This window comes from Cololabis saira, chromosome 16 (assembly GCF_033807715.1).
Source record: "Cololabis saira isolate AMF1-May2022 chromosome 16, fColSai1.1, whole genome shotgun sequence".
NCBI classification, from domain to species: domain Eukaryota; kingdom Metazoa; phylum Chordata; class Actinopteri; order Beloniformes; family Belonidae; genus Cololabis; species Cololabis saira.
This window is the reverse complement of record NC_084602.1, coordinates 3,737,940-3,763,842: the sequence shown is the minus strand read 5'-3', so window position 1 is coordinate 3,763,842 and position 25,903 is coordinate 3,737,940. Positions and strand designations below refer to the sequence as shown.

Here is a 25,903-nt window from a genome sequence, read left to right as displayed (position 1 = left end):
TACGGCGTAGGGTACGCGGTGACACGCACCATTCTGCGTTGGTGTAACGCTGAACCATAAATCAGCCTTCAGTGTGTGCTCTGTCTGCTGTTCTGAACTTCTCTGTTGTCTCATTTTGCTGGGACGTCGGGTCCCTCCGCCGAGGCACAACTTTTGCGGTATGCGTTCATTGTGTCTAAAAATGATGCGCAGCCCACCCCTGCGAGCCTCGCTTACAGGTGAAAATGTGCTGTCCAAAATGTCCTGGAAAACTCGACTCCTTCTGTGTGGAGTTTGCATGTTCTCCCCGTGTTCCCTTGGGTAGCTAATGGGAGCTTCCCTCACAAAAACATGCACACAGTCCTGGTCTCTACTGCCCCCTCTGGCCAACCGGGGAACAGATGGGGTGGGGGGGATCTGGCTGGAATAACGTGATCCTTCCACGCGCTACGTCCGGTCAGAGAAACCCCACCCTGTCTGGTGAAAAGATGCGGCCTGCTCACTCCTCAGGTTAAGGAGGAGACCTGAGCTCAGTGCAGGAACTCCCGGGGTTGCTAGAGGATGGAAATGCCCAGGACTGACAGGTAGGAGCACTGGGTGATAAAAATGGTGGAAAAAACCGGGATAAAAAAAAAAAAAAAAAAAAAAAAACTCGACTCCTGCAAATGCGCGTTCCCAAAAGTTCGTGGGGGCGTGGCTTTGGACGGAGCGCTGACGGGAGGGGGAGGAGGGGGCGGGGCTTAGAGGAGGGGGCGGGGCTTTGGACGGAGCGCTGACGGGAAGGGGAGGAGGGGGCGGGGCTTAGAGGAGGTGCAACTTTCAAATTTTGCTAGCTCTCCAACATTACTGACTATACCTTTAAATTCTTGGGGTGAACACCAAAACTAAAAGCCATCATTACAGGACTTTATTATACTGTTGTAGTAAACAGGCTCAGAAATACTTGCCTGCTGAAACGCCTACTGTGCATTTGGCCCAAATGATTTGGGATGAAACGCATAACTGACGATAGAATCTATGTGACCGGCATGTGTTTTTATTTTTTTTATTGAGGCAAGTGAGGTGGCCGGCAAATTTGTAGGGGGGGCCGTGGCTACCCCTGTCCCCCCCCCTAGTGGCGCCACTGGGGGGAGAGAGAGGACTATTGGTAGGCGGGGGTTGGAGGGGTGGGGTGTGAGGGGGGGTTGTGAAGGTGCTGACGGGTCAGAGGGAATGACTTGTGAGTCCAGTCTGTTTAAACTTTCTACTGCTGGGAAAGTTGGACAACCAAACGGAGACAGCCAGAAGACTTATGGAAGTACTTTAACTTTAGGCGTTAATTGAAAAAGTAAGATGTGATGACTCTGATCATTTAGCTTTCTAAATCCGTTACCAATAAAACAAACACAAAATATACAATCTAAAAGATCTTGGGAAAGGGGCACGGTGGTTCAGCTGGCAGTGCAGCCGATGCCCAGGACTGACTTAGGTAGGAGCACTGGGTGATAAAAAAGGGGAAATCGGGAATAAAAAATATAAAAGATCCTCGGAAGACGTGGTTTACACAAAGTAGTACGTTTTCCTAGCGTTATCCTGGACTTCCTGTGCAGCAAACGTCTCCAGGATACACTAAAGTAGCCGGTTTATTCAGGGATTTTGTCCTAGGTGTCACCAGCGGGGGTGGCAGCGTACTGTACCTTGTTGAGTTGGTTTGCTCTCTCCAGGTCAGCGTCGTACTCCGGCATGGACTGGTTGAGTCTGGTCTTCACGTCCTTGAGCTGCATCATGCTGTCCCCCAGCCTGGCGTCACAGCGCTCCCAGTTCTAGGACACAAAAAAAACACTCGCTCATGGAGCCGGCCGGTCCTGAAAGAGAGGCCCATCACGCTCAAGACCCTCCCCCGTCTCCTGCTTCCTCAACACCACCGTTAATTACTGCAGATTGGATTAACTGGTCTGTGGGCCACAGAGACAGACGGAGGATGAAGCACTCGGTTAATCTTTAGAGGAAACTCTGCTTGTCTGAGTTTAATCGAAATGAAAGAGATGAATGGTGATCACTGCAGAAAAATGGTTATGGCGCTTTTCCACTAGCACCTACTCAGCTCGACTCGACTTTGCGCTTTCCCACTAGAGATCTAACGTGCAGAGTAGATACTTTTCTGTATCTATTCTGCTGAGGTTCTAAGCTGCAGAGTCGGCTGTATCTGACATCATCACACTACAGGCCACCGATTGGTCGGGGGGTTGGAGTCAGACGTCTGAGTCAGGAGGAGGAAATCAGAGAAAGAGACTCTGACGGATTCTGGTTCATTTTATTCGACCAGCAACGGCAGCAAAAGTCTGTTTCATGATCCAACTCTGAGGTGCAAATGTTCATAAACCTGGTGCTGAGGAGAGAATTAAAAAGGGATCTAGACGGAGATAAGGAACCACCAGATCTACCAGGAGCTCTGTCACTTTATAGCTGCTAGAGTGTGATATCGACCAATCAGAAGAAGGGGCGTGGCTAATTTGCACCAATTATGTTCAAGGACTCAAAACCATGTCTGATGACTCCACCCACGACTCTGTATGTCAAACCATTCAAAAGTTATGGCAGGAAGTAGGAACTATCAAATATGGACCAATCAGATGAAGGGGGGGCACGCTTTTTGGCATCTTGCGTCGCCACGGTAACACTTTTGACAGAGAAAAATGATGCCCATTGTCGCAGGATGGAGACACACATTTTGATGTATAACACACCTGGGTGAACGTTACGGTTCGGGCGAAGAAGCGCCCAAAGAAATGGCATAAATTGCGCCAAAATTACACGATTCATTCAAAATGGCCGACTTCCTGTTCGGTTTCGGCCATGGTGCCAAGAGACTTTTCTTTAAGTTGTGACATGATACAGGTGTGTACCGATTTTCGTGCATGTACGTCAAACGGTATTGTGGGGCTTGAGTCACAAAGTTTTCTAGGGGGCGCTGTTGAGCCATTAGGCCACGCCCAATAATGCAAACCATTAAATATCACATTTTTTGCCAGGCCTGGCTTGCGTGCAAAATTTGGTGACTTTTGGGGCACGTTTAGGGGGAAAAAGGCCCTCATTTCGTCGGAAAAAGAAAAACGAGAAAAACAAGGAAAAAATAAATAAAACATTCCTACAGATACAAAAGGACCTTCGCACTGTCAGTGCTCAGGCCCTAATAAAATAAATATTCTTCTCTAATAGAAATTAAAGTTCTCCTTTTTAAAAGGATATCTGAGCTGAGCATTCAAAACTAAAAGTACGTCAGCCAGTGACAAAATACAATCAACTCAAGTCCAATGGAACTGTGCAATGTGCAATTCTGCAACCATCAACTATGGAGAATTCACAATTCTTTTGCAGAAAAATAAGCATATCTGCTTTTTTAGGAAGGATAAGCGATCTTTCTGGGCTTATGGTGAGAACAACAAGTCGCCCTGTTGTCATCCTTTTTGGTCAAATGTAACCAAACCTTCGAGCATTTATGCCGTTTTGTCGCCATTTTTCCTGCTGGAATCGATAAGGGAATCGTTTGCAAAAAAGGCAAACGATTCCAAGGAATTGAAACACTGGGAACCGGTTCTCAACAAGAAGCAGTTTTGGATTCCCATCCCTAGCTACAAGGCTTGGCTCGGCCTACCTTGATGATGTCCTGGGTGAGATCCGTCCTCCGGGCCAGCAGGCCGTGGAGCTGGTCCCAGTCGTCCTGCAGCGTCCCCAGGTCCCTCTGCAGCAGAGCCTGGGTGTCCTGGTCCCCCATGGAGAAGAGCTGCCGGCCCAGCTCCAGGGTGTGGATGAAGCTGCCCTGGTAGCGCTGGAACAGCAGCTCCGTGTGCTGAGGAGGGGACAGGGACCAGAAGGACGGGGGGAAGAAACAAAGGCATGGAGAAAAATCAATATTTGTTGTACTTTTTGTGAGTTAATGACCATAACGTGTTAATGCTGCTGCACGTTCCCGGCGTCTCCCACCTGGAGGTCGTGCAGGGAGCGGCGGAGCTGCTGCAGACTCCCGCGGGCCGGGCCGGCGGCGGGGAGGAGGACGTGCGTGTCCGACAGGAACTTCTGCAGCTTCCTGAGGCTGCGGCTGTACAGGTGCCAGTGCCTCACTAGCCCCTCCACCAGGCAGCGCCGCTGGTCGGCGCGCTGCGCCGCGCCCTGCCACTGCTCTCGCAGCTGAGCCAGCTTCAGGATGAAGTCACTCCTGTAAATGAGAGGCAGAAATGGGACAGTTGCAGCCAGCGGCTCCATTTATAGGTCACAGTCATGCCGATCAAAGATGAGCTGTAGTCCTTACAGAAGGTAAGGAGAGTAGACATTTCCTCTTGTGTTGAAGAAGATCGGAGAGAGAGTGAAATTTGGGAGATTTCCTATCGTGAATGGAAAGATAGTCTAATGCAGGGGTCGGCAACCCAAAATGTTGAAAGAGCCATATTGGACCAAAAACACAAAAAACAAATATGTCTGTAGCCGCAAAAAATTTAAAGTCTTGTATCAGCCTTAGAATGAAGGCAAACACATGCTGCATGTTTCTATGTTAGTTAGAACTGGGGGAAGATTTATTTTTTCATTATGCACTTTGAGAAAAAAGTCGAAATGTCGAGAAAAAAGTAAAAATTTCGTGAAAAAAGACAAAATGTTGAGAAAAAAGTCCAAAATGTTGAGAAAAAAGTCAAAATGTCAAGAAAAAATGTCGAAATGTAGAGAAAGGGGAAAAAAAGAAAAAAAAGAGTAAAAAAAAGAAAAAAGAAGAAAAAAAAAAAAAGGAAAAAAAGGTCAAACATTTTTGTGAAACCCCCGGTCTAATGGCACTTTTCCATTAGTACATACTCAAACATACCCTGGTTTTGCTCTTCTCCACCAGGGGTCTAACGTGCAGAGTAGATACTTTTCTGTAACTATTCTGCCGAGGTTCTAAGCTGCTGAGTCGGCTGTATCTGACATCATCACATTACAGACCACTGATTGGTCGGGGGGTTGGAGTCAGACGTCTGAGTCAGGAGGAGGAAATCAGAGAAAGAGACTCTGACGGATTCTGGTTCATTTTATTCAACAGGCAATGGCAGCAAAAGTCTGTTTCATGATCCAACTCTGAGGGTCAGATGTTCATAAACCTGGTGCTGAGGAGAGAATTAAAAAGGGATCTAGACGGAGATAAGGAACGACCAGATCTACCAGGAGCTCTGTCTCTTCATAGCTGCTCACGGCTCCAGCTGACTTTTCACAAACTAAGAAAAAAAAGCGTCGCCACTTGAAGTTTCTCTCACTCTCATTTTTTAACTTGATATCAAACACAAGCCACAGACCCAGCAGCACATACAGGACTGTCTCAGAATATTAGAATATTGTGATAAAGTTCTTTATTTTCTGTAATGCAATTAAAAAAAAACAAAAATGTCATACATTCTGGATTCATTACAAATCAACTGAAATATTACAAGCCTTTTATTATTTTAATATTGCTGATTATGGCTTACAGTTTAAGATTAAGATTTCCACTATATTCTAATTTTCTGAGACAGTCCTGTATAGGGAGCTGCACGGCTGCCCTCCGTGGGGCTGGATGAGGAAGAACTTTTCACAAGTATGGTCTATCGGACAAAAACGGCCTAATTGTGGTTGGACGTGCTTGCCGGTGTCGTCTCCTCACCTGTCCTCCACCTCTCCTTTATGCAGCAGCTGCAGAGCTTCAGTGATGACCGCATGCAGAATCTGGTGTCCGATGGAAAGCTCCGCCTGAAACCGCTGCGAACACAGGACAGAGTAGCATCAATGTTGCTAGAATCAGTACTGGAGTTGAGGGAGGATGAGGGGGATGGCATCCTCCCCTGAAATAAAAACGGTCCAAATCATCCCCCCTGTAAAACTGTCATCCCCCCTTTCCATCCCTTATGTCATTTCATCAATGAATGTGGTTTTACTGCTATTTCAACATTTAGAGTCATCACCAGAAAAATAACTTATTTGACAATTTTCACCTGTTTCAAGTAGATTTTCACTTGAAATAAGTAGAAAAATCTGTCAGTCGGACAAGATTTATCTTCTCATTACAAGCAAAAAAATCTTGTTCCACTGGCAGATTTTTCTACTTATTTCAAGTGAAAATCTACTTGAAACAGGTGAAAATTGTTGTTTTTTCCAGTGATGAGTTTTGTTTTAAGTGTAATGAGATGTTTTTACTAAAATGAGACATTTTAACTAGAAATAGGACAAATATTCTTGTTAAGATTGTGAGTTTTTGCAGTGATCCATGTTACTTATCCTGTGAAGGACAGAGTCATATTGATAAGTTCAGAAAAGTGTTTTTTATTGTTGTGTTTTGATGTATTTGATGTAAGCCCAGTGGATATTTAAAGCTTACAGAAGGCTGCATTTAACTGCTGCTATGTCATTCCTGTAGTATTTCTGCAGGTGTTTTGGTCACTGCTATTATTTGTAATATATTATATTATTTGTAATCAGCACAAATTATCTGTCCCCATATGATAAAATCCACCACCCCCCTGATTTGTTTTTACAACTCGAGTACTGACTCTAATCGTTCCTCTGTGTGTGACGGAGACGTTCCTCCTGTAGCGGGTACCTTGTGTGTGCAGAGCTGCTCCCGAAGGCCCAGGTAAGAGCCTGCAACCTCCACAGCAAGACTGTCCTCCATCCTCTGCAGGAACGACATCCAGCTCTCACACTTCTGCTGGAACGTCTGCTGCCGCAACGCGCCCGTCTGCAGCTCACTGTGCAGGAGAAGAGGAAGGAAATGAAGACAAGCCAATGAAATCATCTGTTATAAGGAAGTGAAGCGGGAGCCAGTGAAGCTTCTGCAGGACGGGGGTCACGGTTCTGGTAACCGTTCGGGCAGCGCAGCCTTGAATCAGTGAAATCTCTGAAAGAATTGGTCAGGTGAGCCCAACGGACCAGAACCACAACAATAATCAAGACGGGAGGCTGGCCAGGGCATGAACCAAAACCGCAGGTGTGTTGGGTCTGAGATAGAGGGCTGCGTTGGGATCAGGTCCTGCCGGATCCCGCGGGACCCAACGCAAGTCTGGCAGGAGCGGGCAGTTTGAACTTGCGGCTAAAAAAACACGGGATCGGGATGTAGTCTCAGGAAATTTGAATATTGTGATAAAGTTCTTTATTTTCTGTAATGCAATCAAAAAAAATGTCCTAGATTCTGGATTCATTACACATCAACTGAAATATTTAAAGCCTTTTATTATTTTAATATTACAGCTTAAGAAAACTCAAATATCCTATCTCAAAAAATTTGAATATTCTGGGAATCTTAATGTTAAACTGTAAACCATAATCAGCAATATTAAAATAATAAAAGGCTTGCAATATTTCAGTTGATTTGTAATGAATCCAGAATGAATGACATTTTTGCTTTTTTAATTGCATTACAGAAAATAAAGAACTTTATCACAATATTCTAATTTAAGAAATTCAGCGGGAGGAAGAAAACAGTCCCGCTATAGCAGGGCTGTAGTCTGAGACACGGGGCAGACGTGAGACATCACATGGATGAGCAAGTGAGATTGGAATGACGACACCTAGACTCTTAACCTGGAGGCAAAGGAGAAGCAACAGCTAAAAGGTATTTGTGGTGGAGAGAGTTGCACCTGGCACCGGCTCTCTGGGTCAGTGGGTCACTGCCTGACCCGTGGACTCACTGACCTGCAGGCTTCCTGGGCTCTAGCGGAGGTGCTGGTCCAGCAGCGGTTGAGGAGCTGCAGGCGGCGCGCCGCGGCGTCCCCCAGCGTCAGGCCGAGGCACCGCTCGTTCAGCGCGTCCAGGTCAGCAGACAGGCCGCTCAGCTCCAGGAGGCTGGACTGGAAACAGAACCAGACGCTGGCGTCAGACGGGATAAACCAGTCTGGACGGCTGCACACGCCACCTCACAGACCACGAGATGCTTTCCACATGCAGAGGTGGTAGTAACGAGTTACATTTACTCCGTTACATTTACTTCTGTAAGTTTTGGGGAAATGTTGTACTTTTAGGAGTAGTTTTGAATCACTATACTTTTTACTTTTACTTGAGTAGATTTGTGAAGAAGAAACTGTTCCTCTTCCTCCGCTACATTAGGCTACGTTGAGCTGTTACTTTTCTTTTATCCCTTTTATCCACGTACGCGTCAATCTCATGACATCACTGGGTGATTCTTTGGGAAAAATGTTTGTTTTTGCATGTTTTGTCACATTTACACAGACTCAAACACACACAGAGTTTCTATGAGTTCATGTTTGTTCTAGTTCTGCCTGGTTAAAAAAGAAAAGTACAAAGACTTGAAATTTTGAAACTGAAATTTATTTTTTTATTCTGTTATTATTTTATTTATTTTATTATTTATTAAAGTACTTGAATTTAGTTTAAGCTTATTTTAATTTAAGCTATTTTTTATTTTTTATTAATTTTAATTTATTTTATTATTTTATTGATTTAATTTGCCTGAAGATGATTATTTTGTCCTTTTGTCTGTTTGAATGGTTGTGTTAAAAAAATAATCAGACGTTACTCAGTACTTGAGTCGTTTTTTCACCAACTACTAAGTACTTTTTTACTTTTACTCAAGTAATTATTTGGATGATTACTTTTTACTTCTACTTGAGTCATATTATTCTAAAGTAACAGTACTTTTACTTGAGTACAGTTTGTGGCTCCTCTACCCACCTCTGTCCACATGCCACGGTTTCCAGTGTTAACTTTCTCCCCTCGTTCTCAATTATCTTGTCTGCTTCTTGTGTAACATCACTGCTCTACATTCACAAGTCAAACGAGTTCACACCACATCTCTGCAGCCATAGTTGTTCGTTTCATTGTTTTACTTCCACGGATCTTATGGATCTTATCGTCTGTTAATCTGATATGAAGTTCACATTCTTGACACGTAAAAAAATCAGCTAAAAAAGCTTGATGAAAGTCCCACTCCATCATTTAACCAGAAATAAACTGATGCCAAAGCTTTTTTTTTCAGTGCAACTACACATGAGAAAAGAAATTTGAGAGTGGAAGATTTTTTTTTATTGTGCACTTCGAGAAAAAAGACGAAATGTCGAGAAAAAAGTCGAAATGTCGAGATTGTTGAAATAAAATTGGACTGATCCAGCAATAAAGTCGACATTTCGACTTTTTTCTCAACATTTCGACTTTATTCACGAAATTTTGACTTTTTTCTCAACATTTCGACTTTTTTCTCGAAATTATAATTCAACAATATTCTCGACATTTCGACTTTTTTCTCGACATTTCGACTTTTTTCTAAACATTTCGATTTTTTTCTCGACATTTCGACTTTTTTCTCGACATTTCGACTTTTTTCTAAACATTTCGATTTTTTTCTCAACATTTCAACATTAATCTCGACATTTCAACTTTTTTCTCGACATTTTGACTTTTTTCTTGAAGTGCATAATAAAAAAAAAATCTTCCTCCTCTAAAATATTATTTCTATTTTTCTCCTGCCTGGCCCTAATACTCTTCCGTAAGAAATAGTTTGAGTAAAAAAGAAAAAATATAAATAAAAAAAAATATATATATATGATATATTAAAATATATATATGATATATATTATATATTAAAAATGCATATATGCCTTTGGTTTTTACCAACTTGGTATTAACCATTAATATATATGCAGACAAAATAAATTCACCTGTTTATAACAACAAACTGAACACAGAAAGCAGTCATGGACTGGACCAGTCCTGGACTGGTCCAGCAGTCATGGACTGGTCCAGTCATGAACTGGTCCAGCATGGACTGGTCCAGCAGTCATGGACTGGTCCAGCGGTCCTGAACTGGTCCAGCAGTCATGGACTGGTCCAGCAGTCATGGACTGGTCCAGCGGTCCTGAACTGGTCCAGCAGTCATGGACTGGTCCAGCAGTCATGGACTGGTCCTGAACTGGTCCTGAACTGGTCTGTCTCACCTGGCCCAGCTCAGCCGTGGTCTCCAGGGTCTCCACGGTCTCCAGGCGCTGCTGCCACACTCCCAGACTGGTCTCCAATGATCCCAGGACGTGTTCCACCTCCTGCAGCCGGTTAAGCTCCTCCTGCACAGAGGACACATGGCAGAGAGCCAGCTCCGTTTATAGGTCAGTAATCTGGGGAACTAAAATAACTGCAGAGCAACAACGGCTGCAGGGACGGGATTGTTGTTGGTGAGGTTCCTTTATGTCAACGTTTTCAAGCCTCGTCTTGAAGTCCAGTATTTCAAATCAAATCAAATCAATCTTTATTTGTTTAGCGCTTTTCATACAAAATAAAAAATGCAACGCAAAGCGCTTTATATAAATTATACAACTTATTATACCAAGGTCTGTGTGAATACTCGATTCTGATTGGCTGCCAGGTGTCCATTAAAAGTGTTAATGGACACCTAGAAAACCAGTTTGGTCGAATTGGCGAGGACGAGGATGACCCCCTGCAGGACAGAGTCACTCCCAGCATGGAGGCTCCCCATGAGGAAACACTGGAGATAAAAGCTACAAGAAAGCAGGAGAAGAGGCTATCAAGTTAAAATACACTCTAAAAGAGGTTAAAAGTATAAAATCCTAAAAGTAGGTCTAGAAAGAGACCTGCTAAAACAGGAATAAGAACAACTTAAAACCATAAGAGCATAAGACCTGGGTTAAAACAATAAGAAGACTAAAAGGAATCAGCTAAAAGCCAATTTAACCCTTGTGCTGTCTTTGGGTCAAGGTAGGAGGAAGAGAAGAATGAAAAGAAGGAAAGAAAGAAGGAAGGAAGGATGGAAGAAAAGAAGGATGGAAGGAAGGAAGGAAGGATGGATGGAAGGAAGGAAGTAAGGAGGGAAGGAAGGAAGGAAGGAAGGAAGGAAGGAAGGAAGGAAGGAAGGAAGGAAGGAAGGAAGGAAGGAAGGAAGAAAAGAATGATGGAAGGAAGGAAAGAAGGAAGGAAGGAAGGAAGGAAGGAAGGAAGGAAGGAAGGAAGGAAGGAAGGAAGGAAGGAAGGAAGGAAGGAAGGAAGGAAGGAAGGAAGGAAGGGAGGGAGAAAAGAGGAAGGGAGAAGGAAGGAGAGAGCAGGAGGAAAGAAGGAAGGAAGGAAGGATAGAAGGAAGGAAGGAAGGAAGGAAGGAAGGAAGGAAGGAAAGAAAGAAGGATGGAAAGAAGGATGGAAGGAAGGAAGGAAGGAAGGAAGGAAGGAAGGAAGGAAGGAAGGAAGGAAGAAAAGAAGGATGGAAGGAAGGAAGGAAGGATGGAAGGAAGGAAGGAAGGAAGGAAGGAAGGAAGGAAGGAAGGAAGGAAGGAAGGAAGGAAGGAAGGAAGGAAGGAAGGAAGGAAGGAAGAAAAGAAGGATGGAAGGAAGGAAGGAAGGAAGGAAGGAAGGAAGGAAGGAAGGAAGGAAAGAATGATGGAAGGAAGGAAGGAAGGAAGGAAGGAAGGAAGGAAGGAAGGAAGGAAGGAAGGGAGGGAGAAAAGAGGAAGGGAGAAGGAAGGAGAGAGCAGGAGGAAAGAAGGAAGGAAGGAAGGATAGAAGGAAGGAAGGAAGGAAGGAAGGAAGGAAGGAAGGAAGGAAGGAAGGAAGGAAGGAAGGAAGGAAGGAAGGAAGGAAGGAAGGAAGGAAGGAAGGAAGGAAGGAAGGAAGGAAGGAAGGAAGGAAGGAAGGAAGGAAAGAAAGAAAGAAAGAAAGAAAGAAAGAAGGATGGAAGGATGGAAGGATGGAAGGAAGGAAGGAAGGAAGGAAGAAAAGAGGAAGGAAGGAAGGAAGGAGAGAGCAGAAGAACAGGAGAATTAGGTCATTTTGACCCAAAGACAGTACCAGAGTAAAAAGGTGAGTGTTGAGCTGCTTTTAAAAGCATCACCAATCTGTTCCAGTCATTTCAGATGCGGTGGATGATAATGTGGTTATTAAAGTCATCCCAGTCCAGGGGCTGGTTCCCCGGGCTGGTTCCCTGGTTCCCGGGGCCTTCACGTACCTGCAGCGTGCCCAGCCTCCCCTGCAGCTGCTGGCTGATCTGCAGCGCTCCGCGGGACAACAGGCGGCTCTCCCACTGGACCAGACCGGCACCCACGGGTGCCAGGCGGCCGGCCGTGTCCTTGCAGGCTTCCATCACCTGCTCCAGGTCCGGCTGCAACGCAGTCGCTTTGTCCAGGAGACTCTGGAACGGAGAGGGAGAAACGGATGTGGAAAGATTCTTGAGACGGCTGGGCAAGATTACTCTACTATAACTACACTGATAATTACATTAAAAAAAGGGAAAAAATAACCCCTGGAGACAAAAAAAAACAGGAAATCACACGTATTTTTCAAGTTATATGAATATAAGTTTAGAAAGCTGTGCAACTACAGCAAACCTATAGTACAATATATTACACACACAACAAATGAAATAAAGTACTCAGTAGAAATCCTGAGAGTTGTCCATTCCTGGTTCTCAAACAGCCGTCTGTCCCCCACCATGCCCAAACTCTGATCTCTCTCATCCTTGATGTTTTTGAATATTTAGTCATTCATGTATTTTTCTTTTATATCGAAGGCAGAGATTAAAAATTAGCTTTAAGTCTTTTAACAAAAGATCTTCTCTTAGAGAAGCAAATTCTTCCTAGACATGTTGACAATTGTTACTGAGTTTGTTCTTATTACCTATTGACAGTGAAAAGAACCAAGCAATAAAACAAAAAGTGACTACGTTTACATGCAGTCAAAATTCAGGTTATTGCTAATATTCCGGTTACTGAAACATTGGGAATATTCCGTTTACATGATAATTAATCATTCAGGATATCTGGATCAAACCAGCGACGCACAGAGAACGTAATGACGCAATTACCGTCATTTCTGCTTCTTCTTCCTGTATCCAAATCCAAAACAAATGCTGCTTCACACAACTTTTCTCTCACCTTCTTGTAAATCTTCTATCCCGGTACTTTCTACCGTCTACAAATGCAGAAATGTTCATATCCTTCATTACATTTATGAAGTGATTAGTCTCCTCCTGGTCTTGTTTCTCCGTGTTTATAAGAACTTCCTGGACTCAAAAGACCAGGATTCCTTGTGAACAGAACATGTGCGGGGTGTGTGGGGTTTTTAAAAACCCGAATATGAGCAAATTCGGGTTATTCAAAGGGGTTATTGGTGTTTACATGGTCATTGCCAATATTCATGTTTTAAAAGGGTTATTGATGCATGGAAACGCAGTCACTGAGAATACTTCTCTCACGTTCATATTTTTTGTTGTGACTCCCGTGTGTGAGCTCACCTGAACTCTGGCTGTCTCCACGGCGACCTGGGCCGCGCTGCTTTCCTGTCCCGGTGTGGTGCTCAGCTCAGACGTGACGTCCCTCCGGAGCGTCTGCAGCCGCTCGGAGAAGGAGCGGGCGAGTCGGGCGTAGACGTCCCAGAGCCGGAGCAGCTCCTGACTGCTCCGGAGCTGCTGCTGCAGCGCCTGCACCGCCTCTGTCCAGCTGGAACACAGAGGGATGGTGTTTAAAACAACCACAGCTGACCAAAGTGCTGTACAGAATAAATAACAAGACAAACAGCTCAAGACATAAAATGTTAAATAAAATGAATAAAATAAGTAAAAAGACATACCATCAATCAATAAAATAGGATAAAATAAAAGATAAAAGAATAAAATTAAAACTGCAAGCAGCGATGAACGGGTCCTCGCACTCATGTGCATGTTCAGGCTGCAGTGGAAGCTTGTATGACTTGATGTAGATTCTTCAGGCCTGGACATTTAGCGGATGAAACCACCCACGAGTCTTTATCACAACCCGTTCAAAAGTTATGTCAGAGAATAGGGACTATCAAATATTCACTAATCAGATGAAGGGTGGGTGCGCTTTTTGGCGTCTAGCGTTGCCACGGTAACGCTTTTGACTGAGAAAAGTAATGCCCGTCATCACAGGATGGAGACGCACATTTTGATGTATAACACACCTGGGTGCACGTTACGGTTCGGGCTGAATTAAATGCCGAAAGAATGGAATAAATTGCGCCAAAATTACGCAATTAATTCAAAATGTTCAAAATGGCCGACATCCTGTTCGGTTTCGGCCATGGCGCCAAGAGACTTTTCTTTAAGTTGCGACATGATACAGGAGTGTACCGATTTTCGTGCATGTACGTCAAACCGTATTCTGGGGCTTGAGGCACAAAGTTTTCTAGGGGGCGCTGTTGAGCCATTAGCCTATTAAAGGAGCCTTTTAAGAAATGAGACTCTCTAGCGCCACCCTTCACCACGACGGCCGTCGGGGGTACTGCAGCCAACAGCGAAGCCGGCACGGGAGAACGGGGAGAACGCGCATGCAGCGTCATGTGACGTCACATCCGCAGGACAGCGCGGGAAATTCGGCCCCCGAATTTCAGCACATTTTGCAGCACACAGCCTGTTCAAGGCAAAGGAGAGATACACTAGAGGGCTCATTCTTTTGGGTTTGGAACGCTTCATCTGACCTTATTACTAGAAAACTTAAAACGTATACAATTTTTTTCATAGCTTCAAGCTCCTTTAATGCAAACCATTAAATATGAAATTTTTCGGAAAATTTGGTGACTTTTGTGGCACGTTTAGGGGGGCAAAAAGGCCCTCCTTTCGTCGGAAGAAGGAGGAAAAAAAAAAACGAGGACAAAAAACAGATACAATAGGGCCTTTGCACTGTCAGTGCTCGGGCCCTAATAATGAATAAAAGGATAAAAAAAAGTCAACGGTCTTGCTAAGTGTTAAAAGCTAAGGAGAGAAGGTGGGTTTTGAGAAGGGATTTAAAACCAGACAGAGAAGTCTGTCTGATTTGCTGAGGCAGGTTGTTCCATAGTTCAGGCCTGCATGCTGCTCCGTCTCACCTGTCCTTCTGTCTGTCCAGCTGCTCAGCCAGGATGGCGGCAGCAGCTGGACTCACGAGTTCTCTCAGGGACACCACTGCTCCACTCAGGTCCTCCCACTCCTCCTCAGAAGTGTGTGTCTTCTCAAGAAGAAGCTGCAGAGGACAGAGAAACTTCATATATGGCTCTTTTCCACTAGTACCTACTCAGCCCGACTCCACTCGCCTCTGTTTGGTTCTTTTCCACTAGCGGTCTAAAGTGCCGAGTAGATACTTTTCTGTAACTATTCTGCCGAGGTTCTAATGGTGCTTTTCCACTAGTACCTACTCAGCCCGACTCCACTCGACTTGCCCTCGTTTCTTTTCAATACCCATATCAGAAGTAGGAGGTTGGAGAAGCTGCTGTGACGTATTTGATTGTGTATCTAAACGAAGAAGACAACAACACTAAAGATGTAGAACCTGGAGGAGATGATTTACAGGACTGTCTCAGAAAATTAGAATATTGTGATTTTCATTGTCATACATTCTGGATTCATTACAAATCAACTGAAATATTGGAAGCCTTTAATTATTTTAATATTGCTGATCATGGCTTACAGCTTAAGAAAACTCAAATATCCTATCTCAAAAAATGTGAATATTCAGGGAATCTTAATCTAAAACTGTAAACCATAATCAGCAATATTAAAATAATAAAAGGCTTGCAATATTTCAGTTGATTTGTAATGAATCCAGAATGTATGACATTTTTGCATTACAGAAAATAAAGAACTTTATCACAATATTCTAATTTTCTGAGACAGTCCTGTATATGTGCTGCTGGGTCTGTGGCTTGTATTTGATACCAAGTTAACAAATGAGAGTGAGAGAAGCTTCAAGGGGCGACTCTTTTTAATTTTTGTTAGTTTGTCTCGGTGCTGCTGAAAAGTCATCTGGAGCCGTGAGCAGCTATGAAGAGACAGATCTCCTGGTAGATCTGGTCGTTCCTTATCTCCGTCTAGATCCCTTTTTAATTCTCTCCTCAGCACCAGGTTTATGAACATCTGACCCTCAGAGTTGGATCATGAAACAGACTTTTGCTGCCGTTGCTGGTTGAATAAAATGAACAAGAATCCGTCAGAGTCTCTTTCTCTGATTTCCTCCTCCTGACTCAGACGTCTGACTCCAACCCCCCGACCAATCGGTGTCCTGTAGTGTGATGATGTCAGATACAGCCGACTCAGCAGCTTAGAACCTTGGCAGAATAGTTACAGAAAAGTATCTACTCTGCACGTTAGACCCCTGGTGGAAAAGAACCAATCCGAGGTGAGTGGAGTCGGGCTGAGTAGGTACTAGTGGAAAAGCTCCAATATAGAGACTGTGTTACTATTGGAGCCGTCGACACCAGTTGTTATCCCTTTATTCATATACTTTATTCCAGAACACAGGAGATGGTTTTTAACATGATGTAATAACAGATCTGTGTTGTTTAGCGTGGTTTGTTTCAGCTAACAGAACATCAGTCTGGATTAAGAAGCACCTGCAGCTCTTGGTGGAGATGTTCCTGTGCCTGCAGTGAGAGCCGAGGGTTGCCGTGGTAACTCAGGCTCTGGGATATCCGGAGTGTGTTCAGCATCACATGCTTGAGCCCGGTGTCGATGCTTCCCCACCGTTGCTGCGCAGAAACCAGCTTCTGGACCGTCGCTTCATTCTGGAGGAGAAGCAGACACATACCAGTCCAGGGGCCTCATTTATAAAAGAGTGTGTAGGATTCATACTAAAAGTGCACGTGCGATCAAAAGCCGAAAATGGCGTGCGCACGGATTTATAAAACCGTGTGCACGCACACTTGCACGCAATGTTCTCTTTATAAATCACAGTCCAGCTGGAAGGTTGCGCAGGTGAATTCGCCTCATATCCCGCCCTCTACACGCCCACTTTATACCATGAATGGTCAATGCAAAGCACCTGGCGACTGTATTTGCATATAAATGATCCTGCTGATCATGCGCAGCGGCTTCCTGCAGTCTGTTTCTGCTGTGCGTCAGGATGGATGAGACGTGTCGAGCCGGCGTTCTGCCGAGGTGTCCTACTTCGACAGAAAATACTACCGTACGATCCCCGTTTCTTTTATCTCAGTTTCTTTTTTTCAAACGCTTTTTCATGCAAATCCTCTCCTGGATCCTCTGTGCCTAGCCATGTCTGCACCGTGTGTCTGTGTGTGTGTCTGTGTGTGTGGAACTTGGGTGAATTGTGGTGTGCTTGTGTCTGTCTGTGTGTGTGCGGGGAGGGGGGGTGCATTAATACATTTTATGTTTATGTTTTATGAAAAGCATTTTGTGTTACATTTTTTTGTATGAAAGGTGCTTTACAAATAAAGTTTGATTTGATTTGATTTGATGCAAATAAACGATTTAACAGCAGGAAGTCAGAAAGTGCTTCACATACAGTAGATCTATGTGTAGGACGCTTCGGCGGAAGAAAATACCCCGTCAGATCACGCTTCCACATAGACATCAACATTTATCTATGAGTATAAAGAAACGGGGATCATATGGTAGTATTTTCTGCTGAGGTAGGACACCTCGGCAGAACACCGGCTTGTGTGTACATGGATCTATAAGTCTGATATGTGATGACATTAAAAGTATGACATGAATCTGGCTTCATTTCACCACCTCACCGCCTGCGTCACCAGTTCCCCAGATCTTCAAAATGTTCGTGCGCTAGGGTCAGGGTTGGCGTAAAGATACGCACATTTTCCCGTTAGTTCTTTTTTTTAAATCCTAACCTTTGCGTAGAAGGTGGCGTGCGCGTCTTTCAAGCCCTGTTTTGTGCGCAAGCAAGCTTTATAAATGAGGCCCCTGGTCTTTGGTGGGTGTTTCCCCCTCCAGGGGGTGTTTCCGTCAGTTACCTGCTGCTCCAGCTCCTTGCAGGCCTGCAGGGACGCGTCTATCTGAGGGCTGAAGTCTCTCGTCCTCTCATCCTGCTCCTCTCGTAACTCCAGGAGAGCTGCACGCTTCCGCTCAACGTCCTTCCCCACAGCCTGATTCATGAACACATTTATGGTTGTGTTAGGATTTCATGAAATTGTTTAAGAGTTTGAAGGGTTTTTCTACAAGATTCTGCACTGGTGGTTTTCCTCTATTTGCAGAGTTCTCTATCAGCTATAGTTCAGCTGTTTTCTCTGGTCGCAGAGTCAATCACTGTTTTATGGTTCCACTGTTTTCTCTAGTTGCAGGGTTTATGACTAGGCTGTTAAGATAGTTCAGATATTTACTCTTCGTTAAGTGAAGACAAGGAATATAAACTGATGTTTTAACACTGATGGGTCTTATCTGTTATCTGGGTTGAAATCCTAAGTAGGAAGCAATAAACGGGTCAATGACGTGATGTCTATATTTTCTGAAAAACAGACTTTTTTTCAATTCAAAAAAGGTTTAAATGGATAAAAAAATACCATATATATATGACCCACCTGTCCCACATATGGACACACTTGAATTTTACAAAAAATACTAGTTATTTGGGATTTTGTTGTTGTTTTAAGCGTCTAAATGTCATGTGGTGCGACTGTCCGACCAGGACTCTTGTTTTGAAAACTTTTTTGAAATCACTCTAAATGTATTTAAATCAATCTTCTGCCCTATCTGGCATTATTTCTGAATTGTCTTGTAGTGTGTAAGATTGCAACACATTTGTATTTATATTTCCATCATAATATACAAACAAAGTTTGACTGACGTCCATTTTATGAAATATCATGTGGCGCGACCATTAAAAAAACAACCATTTTTGTATAATACTGAAAACTTGTAAAAAAAGATGTCAAGATGTTAAGGAAATTAATCAATTTTAATATGAATCATGGTTGCACTACATTACTTTTTTTTAAGGCTAGTGCCAATTCATCTTGACAAAAAACTCTGAAATCACTTAATTTAAAATTTTTATATGAATTTATGTGTATACAACATTCTTAATGTTTGAATATATGCAATAGATATTCTTTTTTTGACCTGTTGAAAATCCTTATTGGTCATTGACCCAAACAGGGACATACGGCTGAAGGTCTGATATGTTTGGCAGATGGGGTTTACGTACAAAACACCTCCCTTTTTAGTAAAAATACGACTGGATCCGTGACCACGGTGTGCATTTCTCTCCTACCTTTGTGGTTTGAGAAGAGTGTACATCCGCGTGGAAAACATTGTGCATGATATAATAAAAGCTTGTATTAACTTTGATTCTATTTCACTGGTTTTCTTACGGTGCACCAGACAAACAAGGATATTTCTGTGTATATCTCTGCGAGAGCGCCAGGGAGAATGATGTGGATTACGTGAGCTCGTGAGCTATAATACAACCAAAACTAGGATAAATACTAAAGAAAGATGCATATCGGTTGCAGGAGTTAAAATATGGAACATCCTAAATAATGAATTAAAAAACTGTAGTTCAATAAATACATTTAAAACGATGTATAAATCCAATATAATCGAAAGATACAGAACATTAGTGTGATACAAAACTATATACATTGTTGTTGTAATAATAATATTTATATACCAAAAAATGTAATGATTGGTCTTTGGTTTCCTTTTGCTTTCACTCTTCTAGAGATTGTTTCTGTTTCCTCTAAGTAGTTTTTCTGAGATCCGTCTTCTGTTTGTATTTTACTTGATTTTTCTGTCATATTTACGTTTGTCTTCTTCTTGTTTTGCATGTGTGTTTACTTTGCTGTTTTTTGTTGTTGTAGATTGTTTGTCCTTGTTGTATAAGTACAGTAGTAGTACTATGAAGTAAACCAAGTAAAAGGGTCGGCACAATAAGCCCAGGCTTCAGCTACACCTTTTGGTCGGTTTATTCCTTACTTCTTTTTTTATAATTTCTTTCCTACAAAAGGAAAGGAAATGCAGTGTATTCATCAATGGAAACTGATCAACCACATAAACTACTTGATCACCATCTCTGACCTGCAGGGCGGCGATGCTCGTCTGCAGTTCTGTCCTGCTGCCCAGGTCCTGCAGCGAGGAGATCCGGAGACTCTGGTCCCGGATCCAGCGGTGGATCTGCTGCAGGCGGCCGCTCAATCCCAGCCGCCGCCGCTGCTCGCACTCCAACTCCTCCATCTGGAGGAAAAAACACATCCCCATTAGCTGCAGCAGAAACTGAAGCTATTCTTCCTGGGGTCTGAACAAAATAATGCCATACAAAAGAAAACAAATAGAGAAAAGAACTTAAATAAAAATATACAGAATAAGAGCAAGAAGAAAAAAATAAATAAATAAAATATATATATATATATACACATATATATATATATATATACACACACATACTCATATATACCTATTATATAATAACACTATTATGCAATAATACCATTATATCTCATGTACCAAAACAATCATATTACATACACAACTCTATTACATACCCAAACCATTACTCGGGTAAACTGTAGAGCTTTGTTAACAAAAAAATTAAAATAAACGAGAAATATGATCATCAACGTGCGCTGCATGTACTCAGAACACGGAACTATAATAAGATTATTGTAGTACTTTCATTTATGTACTTTCAAAAATATTTTATTGAAGAAAATCTAACATTTAACAAAATATTGGATGTTGATTTTTCCACTGGGCTTAATTTGACATCTTCCCTCTGAAACCAGCTTCTGTAGCAATCAAACCTCCCGGGGAAAGATCTGTTTGTAAAATTGTGGACGATATGTGAAGCTTTTGCGGCCAGAATTTGTGGAGGTATTGAATAGATAAAACTTGCTTTGTTTTTCTCCTCCTTCCCCCTCACATTCCTGAAGGATCTGAAGACAAACACTAATACGATCATCTCATTATCCTTATTATTATCCCATTCTCCACCCAACTGAGAATCATGTAATTCTTCTTCTGTATGGAGGTTTGATGTTTATAATCTGTCTCTCCCAGATTGTATAAAGTGCTTTGTGGTTTTGTTTTTTCTTTCTTTCTTTTTTCCTTTTCTTATTTCTTAATATCAGGGGTCGGTAACCCACGGCTCTAGAGCCGCATTTAGCGCCGCCCTAGTGGCTCCTGCAGCCACCTTTTTTTGTTCATTTTTTTCCTTTTTTTTCTTCTTTTTTCCTTATTTTCTTTTTTTTCTTTTTTTTCCTTCTTTTCTTCTTTTTTTCTTCCTTTTTCCTTTCCTTTTTAATCTCGACATTTATACTTTTTTCTCGACATTTTGACTTTTTTCTCGACATTTTGACTTTTTTCTGAACATTTCGACTTTTTTCTCAACATTTCGACTTTTTTCTCGAAGTGCATAATGAAAAAAGAAATCTTCCCCCAGTTATAATTAATATAACTTCATTCTAAGGCTTATAACAAGACTTTTAATTTTTTGCGGCTCCAGACATTTGTTTTTTGTGTTTTTGGTCCAATATGGCTCTAAAACATTTTGGGTTGCAGACACCTGCTTAATATGTTTACTTAAAATGAAAAAACTGGGTGGCGGATAAGAATATTACTGCTTTTACTTTGTGATACGGACTGCCATACCTAAATAAAGAATTAAAAATTAAAGAAAAACAACCCTGGGGGCCTTGAACCGACACGGATACCTGCAGAATTCTCATCTGGGCCAGCGGGACAAATATCACCGGAGCTCCGTCAACATTTACTGAGAGGGTTATTAAATGTGGCCAGCTGGGGCTCAGAGCTGCAGTCGGCCGCTAATACCGCCGGCCTCGTGTCAAATGTCACGGAGCGAGACGTCGAGCTCTGCGTTGAGCTCTGCGTTGCCTGTGGTGTGTGAGGGGGAAAAGCTGCATCTAACAACTAGAATGAGTTGATCACATTCAGCTTCATCGGCAGGAAGTGGTCTGAAATGTGCAAACGCTCACAAACTAATAGTGTTTTTCCACTAGTACCTACTCAGCTCTACTCAACTCAGCCAAGTTTCTTTTCCATAACAATTCAGCACCTGGAGCAGAAGTAGGAGGATGGAGTGAAGCTGCTGTGACGTATTTGATTGTGTGATCTAAACGTTACACACCCTACTCTTAACATCTGCTCTCTGCGCTGTACAGTCTCTAGCCAAAAACCACTTAATTTAACACTCCTTGCAAATTATAGTATGGTTTTTGTCTTTGCTTCTTGTCTAGATACCTCTGTTACTTGTCCAATATATCCATTCTTTTTCAATGTTTGAATCCAAATTATTAGTTTTGTTTTGTGTAAAACCTCCTGAGTTGAGGTTCATAAAAGGGTAGGCATAATAAGCCTTGGCTTCAGCCTGTACCTTTTCGGTGCCATTTAAAATATTGGACTATTTTTATGTTATATCCAAATGGAACGAAATAAAAACTCAAAATCAAATCAAAATCAAATCAAACGAAGAAGACAACAACACTAAAGATGTAGAACCTGGAGGAGATGATAGATGTGCTGCTGGATCCGTGGCTTGTGTTGGATATCAAGTTAAAAAATGAGAGAGAGAGAGAAGCTTCAAGCGGTGAAGCTTTTTTAAAAACTGTGTTTTGTCTCTGCGCTGCTGAAAAGTCAGCTGGAGCCGTGAGCAGCTATGAAGAGACAGAGCTCCTGGTAGATCAGGTCGTTCCTTATCGCTAGGGTGACAGACGTGGACAGTCCCCCGTTGGGATTATGTTCACGTGAATTAACGTCGTCCATCAGAGCCCATGACCGGTTTAAATATGAATGCGACGGATGGGCTGCAGCAGGGGCCCAATGGGGCCCTGAGGCAGCAGGCCCCACCCGCAAGATTATTTTTTTAGAGTAAAGGCCGCGGTTAGCCCTCGCCTTTTGCATCCTCTGATCTTGGGACACGATTGGCCGGGTTTGGAAATTTGGTGAGTCAGTGTGTGGGGATGCAATCACGGCAGCCAGGGACATGCGGTATGTGCGCTGTGCTCAGTGGTGACGCGAGGTTGTCCGACGCTGCAGACGGAGAGGGAGAGGGACCCGCGGAGGCTCAGGCGGAGGCTCGGCGGGACCCGCTGCACTCTATGGAAGATTTTCCACTGGAGCAGTCTCGTGACGATACTCTACACTCAGCCTTCGACCAAGTGATACAAATTGATGGTCACAAGGTGCGCCCTGATGCAGCGCTCACATATCCACATTTTGCATTGAATAGGGACAGGTTGTATCAAGTGAGCCGTGACACTAAACCTGGCCATTTATCATCCCCAGACGGATGGTTTATGTGAGCGTTTTAACCGGCTTAAGGCCATGATCCGTAAGGACGCTCAGAATTGGGATAGGTGGCTTGATCCTCTGCTGTTTGCAGTGCGTGAGGTTCCCCAGGCCTCGACAGGGTTTTCCCCCTTTGAGCTGCTGTTTGGCAGAACACCGCGTGGGGTTTTGGACCTGGTTAAAGAAAACTGGGAGGATGGTCCAAGCCCCAGTAAAAATGGGGTTAATAGAAGAGTCCCACAGTGGCTGGTCTAGTCCCAACGTTCTTGTGCGCAAGAAGGATGGGTCTATACGCTTCTGTGTGGACTATCGCAAGGTGAATGAGGTGTCACGTTTTGATGCATATCTGATGCTTCGGGTCGACGAGCTCCTGGATCGGCTGGGCACAGCTCGCTTTTTTACGACTGTTGTGCCACGCCCATGTGCTCATGTGAACTCTGAACTTATAAATGCTTATGAACATTTGGTGAATGTGTATATTCAACTTTGAAACTGGTCAGCCGGAAAACGGCTCTAATGTGCCTCCTAAAATGGCCGCCTTGTCCGAAACTACAAGACCGGCATGCCTTGCGATGGGGAGGGCGGCGCCTGAGCGGCGCGCACCCAATCACTGGCCGCGCGCTGGTGACGTCATCGCAGCGCGCGGAGGACTCAAATCCCTCGGTTGCTCCTTTTTTCGTTCTCTTCCTTCTTCATCAGCCGAGCTGGTCGGTTCATCCAGCTTGGCCTCGTGCCAAAGGCCGGTCGGGACCACGTCTCCTCCTTCGGAGGAAGGTCCGAGGCGGACTGGCCTGGGGATCAGCACATGCTGATCCGCTGCGGCCCGGACTGGCAGCGCTCCGTCTCTCTTCGTCTTAACCTTTCATCCTGAGCAGCTGATCCGCTCCTGGCTCCGTGCCAAAGGATCACATCCCCTTTCTCCCCCCGGCTGGGGGGAGGCAAGGTCCGTGGAGCCGCGGTCCCCGGAGGGGGGGCCCTCTGGCCTCCCATTAACTCTTTTTCCGCTTTAAGTTTTGCAGATCCGAGCCCACGACGCTCACGCGCTCCCGGCCATCAGATCGGGAGATCGCTGCGACTTAACGCTCCGACTGACGCCCCCTTCCCCGCTCCGAGCTCCTGTTGCATCAGGAATCGGGACGTTTACCTGGACAGACGGCCGGCATCTCGCCCAACTGTGAGCTGCTTTTCCGGGCCGGACGCCCGCGCGTCGGCGACCGGCGAGCAGGGACGCACGGCAACGAATGAACCCCCCCCCCCCCCCCCCCCCGCCGCGCCTAGAAACATGTGAGAAGGCTCCGTTGATCCGGAAGCACGCCCCGGCACGAGGCGGCACCCACCGCTGTCCGTTTCGTTGCAGGGGAAGGGACGTGAACCGAGAGACTCTGACCGGGCAACCCCCAGCAGAACCGCGACCCGCAGTCGACAGAGCCCGCAGCTGTCCGATCCGGATTACGAGGAGGCGTGGGGTCGTGAGCACTGGTGATCAGTATAACTTAGAGCGGTTCAGAACTGAGATTACTGCATACATCATCATCACTGTTATCATCATTGTGTTCGGTTATTTTGTAGTCGCCACTTTCTGCTAGTCATTCATGTTTTAAAGCGCTGTGTTTGTCATTTCATTGCACGTGGTTTGTTGAGGGCTCCGCCATCTTTAAAATACCAAAGGCCCCGCCATCTTTAAATGTTCAAACCGTAGATGTTCGTTGATATCATGTTCATTATTGCGTTTGAGTTCTTTTACAATCCATGCATTTAAGTTTCATTTTTATTGTTGTTGTTTTTTCGTGTTAGTGAATGGTTTTTGTGTATCGTACACATCTGCTGTGGTACCCGTATGTAAATAAATTCTGATTGATTTTTAATGAGAAGTTAGTCCGGCTAGGCCGGACAGTCTCCGGCCTGAGTCGGGCGATGGGGGTATGTGGCGGGGTGCAGGGTGCAGGATTGGGGCGTGGTCTGCAGGGGCGAGAGAGAGTGCAGGGGAGTGGCGCACAGGTGACGCGGCTGGAACAGCTGATGGTGCACAGGTGTGTCTAATTCATGCTCTTGTGTATTTCAGTAGTGTGCGGGCCCTGGAGAAGGAGGAGGAATGACGCAGAATGAAATGCGTTTTCACGTGTGTCTGGGTGGAAATAAATAATCTGAATTTGTCCACGAAACCCCGTGTCCTCTCTGTCCTGTCGGTTGACCCCCGGGTAGCACGAGCATGCTACAACACTATTGGTTAGATTTATTTATATTTATGTACAGAAATGGGCAGCTAATTATATGTGTATGTATATGTATGTAAGTATGGATGTATGTGTATGTATAAGTGTGTGTGAATACGTGTGTAAGTAGATATATACATAGATATAGAGCAGATGCAGTTAATAGAGACAGTATGGTGTAAATAAATATATTTATATGGGCATGTGTGTACAAATATATAGAAATATTCAACTATGTGTATGTATGTATTTATGTATGTATAGATAAGTGTGTGAGTACAGTGTGTGAGTATTTATAAATACAGGTTAAATGATCAGTGAATGGGGGTAGGATTAAATAAGTTTACACTTCTTCCTACTCCTTTTTGCACATGTAAATTAAGATATCAAGTGTTAAAGTATGAAATTCTTTGTTTTGCTGTTTTGTTTTCTTATCTTCTCTTCAATCGTGAAGATCGTGTTAGTAAGATTGATGTTGTCAGGGTTTTGACACTTCCTCCCAGTTTCAGTTCTGTCTTGCCCCGCCTGTGTCCCATCTGCCCTGATTGTGTCCGCACCTGTGTCTCGTCTTGTCTCGTTATCCCCTCAGTATATCTTGTCTTGTCATTCCTTGGTTCCCTGTCGGTCCGTACTGTTCTCTCCTCCATGTCTCCTCGTGTTTTTGTCCTGATCCTGTTTTTGTATTTATCCTGCTCTGCAGCGCTTTGCTTTACCTTTTTGGATTAAAACCCTTTTGTTTTGAGAACTC

The 25,903-nt window shown here is 43.9% G+C and overlaps 1 protein-coding gene across 1 annotated transcript in view; it reads right to left on the bottom strand.

The window, feature by feature from the left end:
• The window catches only part of syne2b (spectrin repeat containing, nuclear envelope 2b), a 258,903-nt gene that overhangs the window by 50,539 nt on the left and 182,461 nt on the right, over window positions 1–25,903 (bottom strand). The window contains exons 98-110 of the mRNA XM_061744277.1: window positions 19,718–19,873; window positions 17,656–17,787; window positions 16,282–16,452; window positions 14,782–14,915; window positions 13,193–13,397; window positions 11,909–12,091; window positions 9,900–10,022; window positions 7,645–7,799; window positions 6,554–6,701; window positions 5,621–5,715; window positions 3,943–4,174; window positions 3,614–3,808; window positions 1,656–1,781 (exon numbers count right to left, since the gene is read on the bottom strand). Coding sequence (XP_061600261.1) covers window positions 1,656–1,781; window positions 3,614–3,808; window positions 3,943–4,174; window positions 5,621–5,715; window positions 6,554–6,701; window positions 7,645–7,799; window positions 9,900–10,022; window positions 11,909–12,091; window positions 13,193–13,397; window positions 14,782–14,915; window positions 16,282–16,452; window positions 17,656–17,787; window positions 19,718–19,873 — 2,055 coding nt within the window. The remainder of the gene's footprint in view (window positions 1–1,655; window positions 1,782–3,613; window positions 3,809–3,942; window positions 4,175–5,620; window positions 5,716–6,553; window positions 6,702–7,644; window positions 7,800–9,899; window positions 10,023–11,908; window positions 12,092–13,192; window positions 13,398–14,781; window positions 14,916–16,281; window positions 16,453–17,655; window positions 17,788–19,717; window positions 19,874–25,903) is intronic.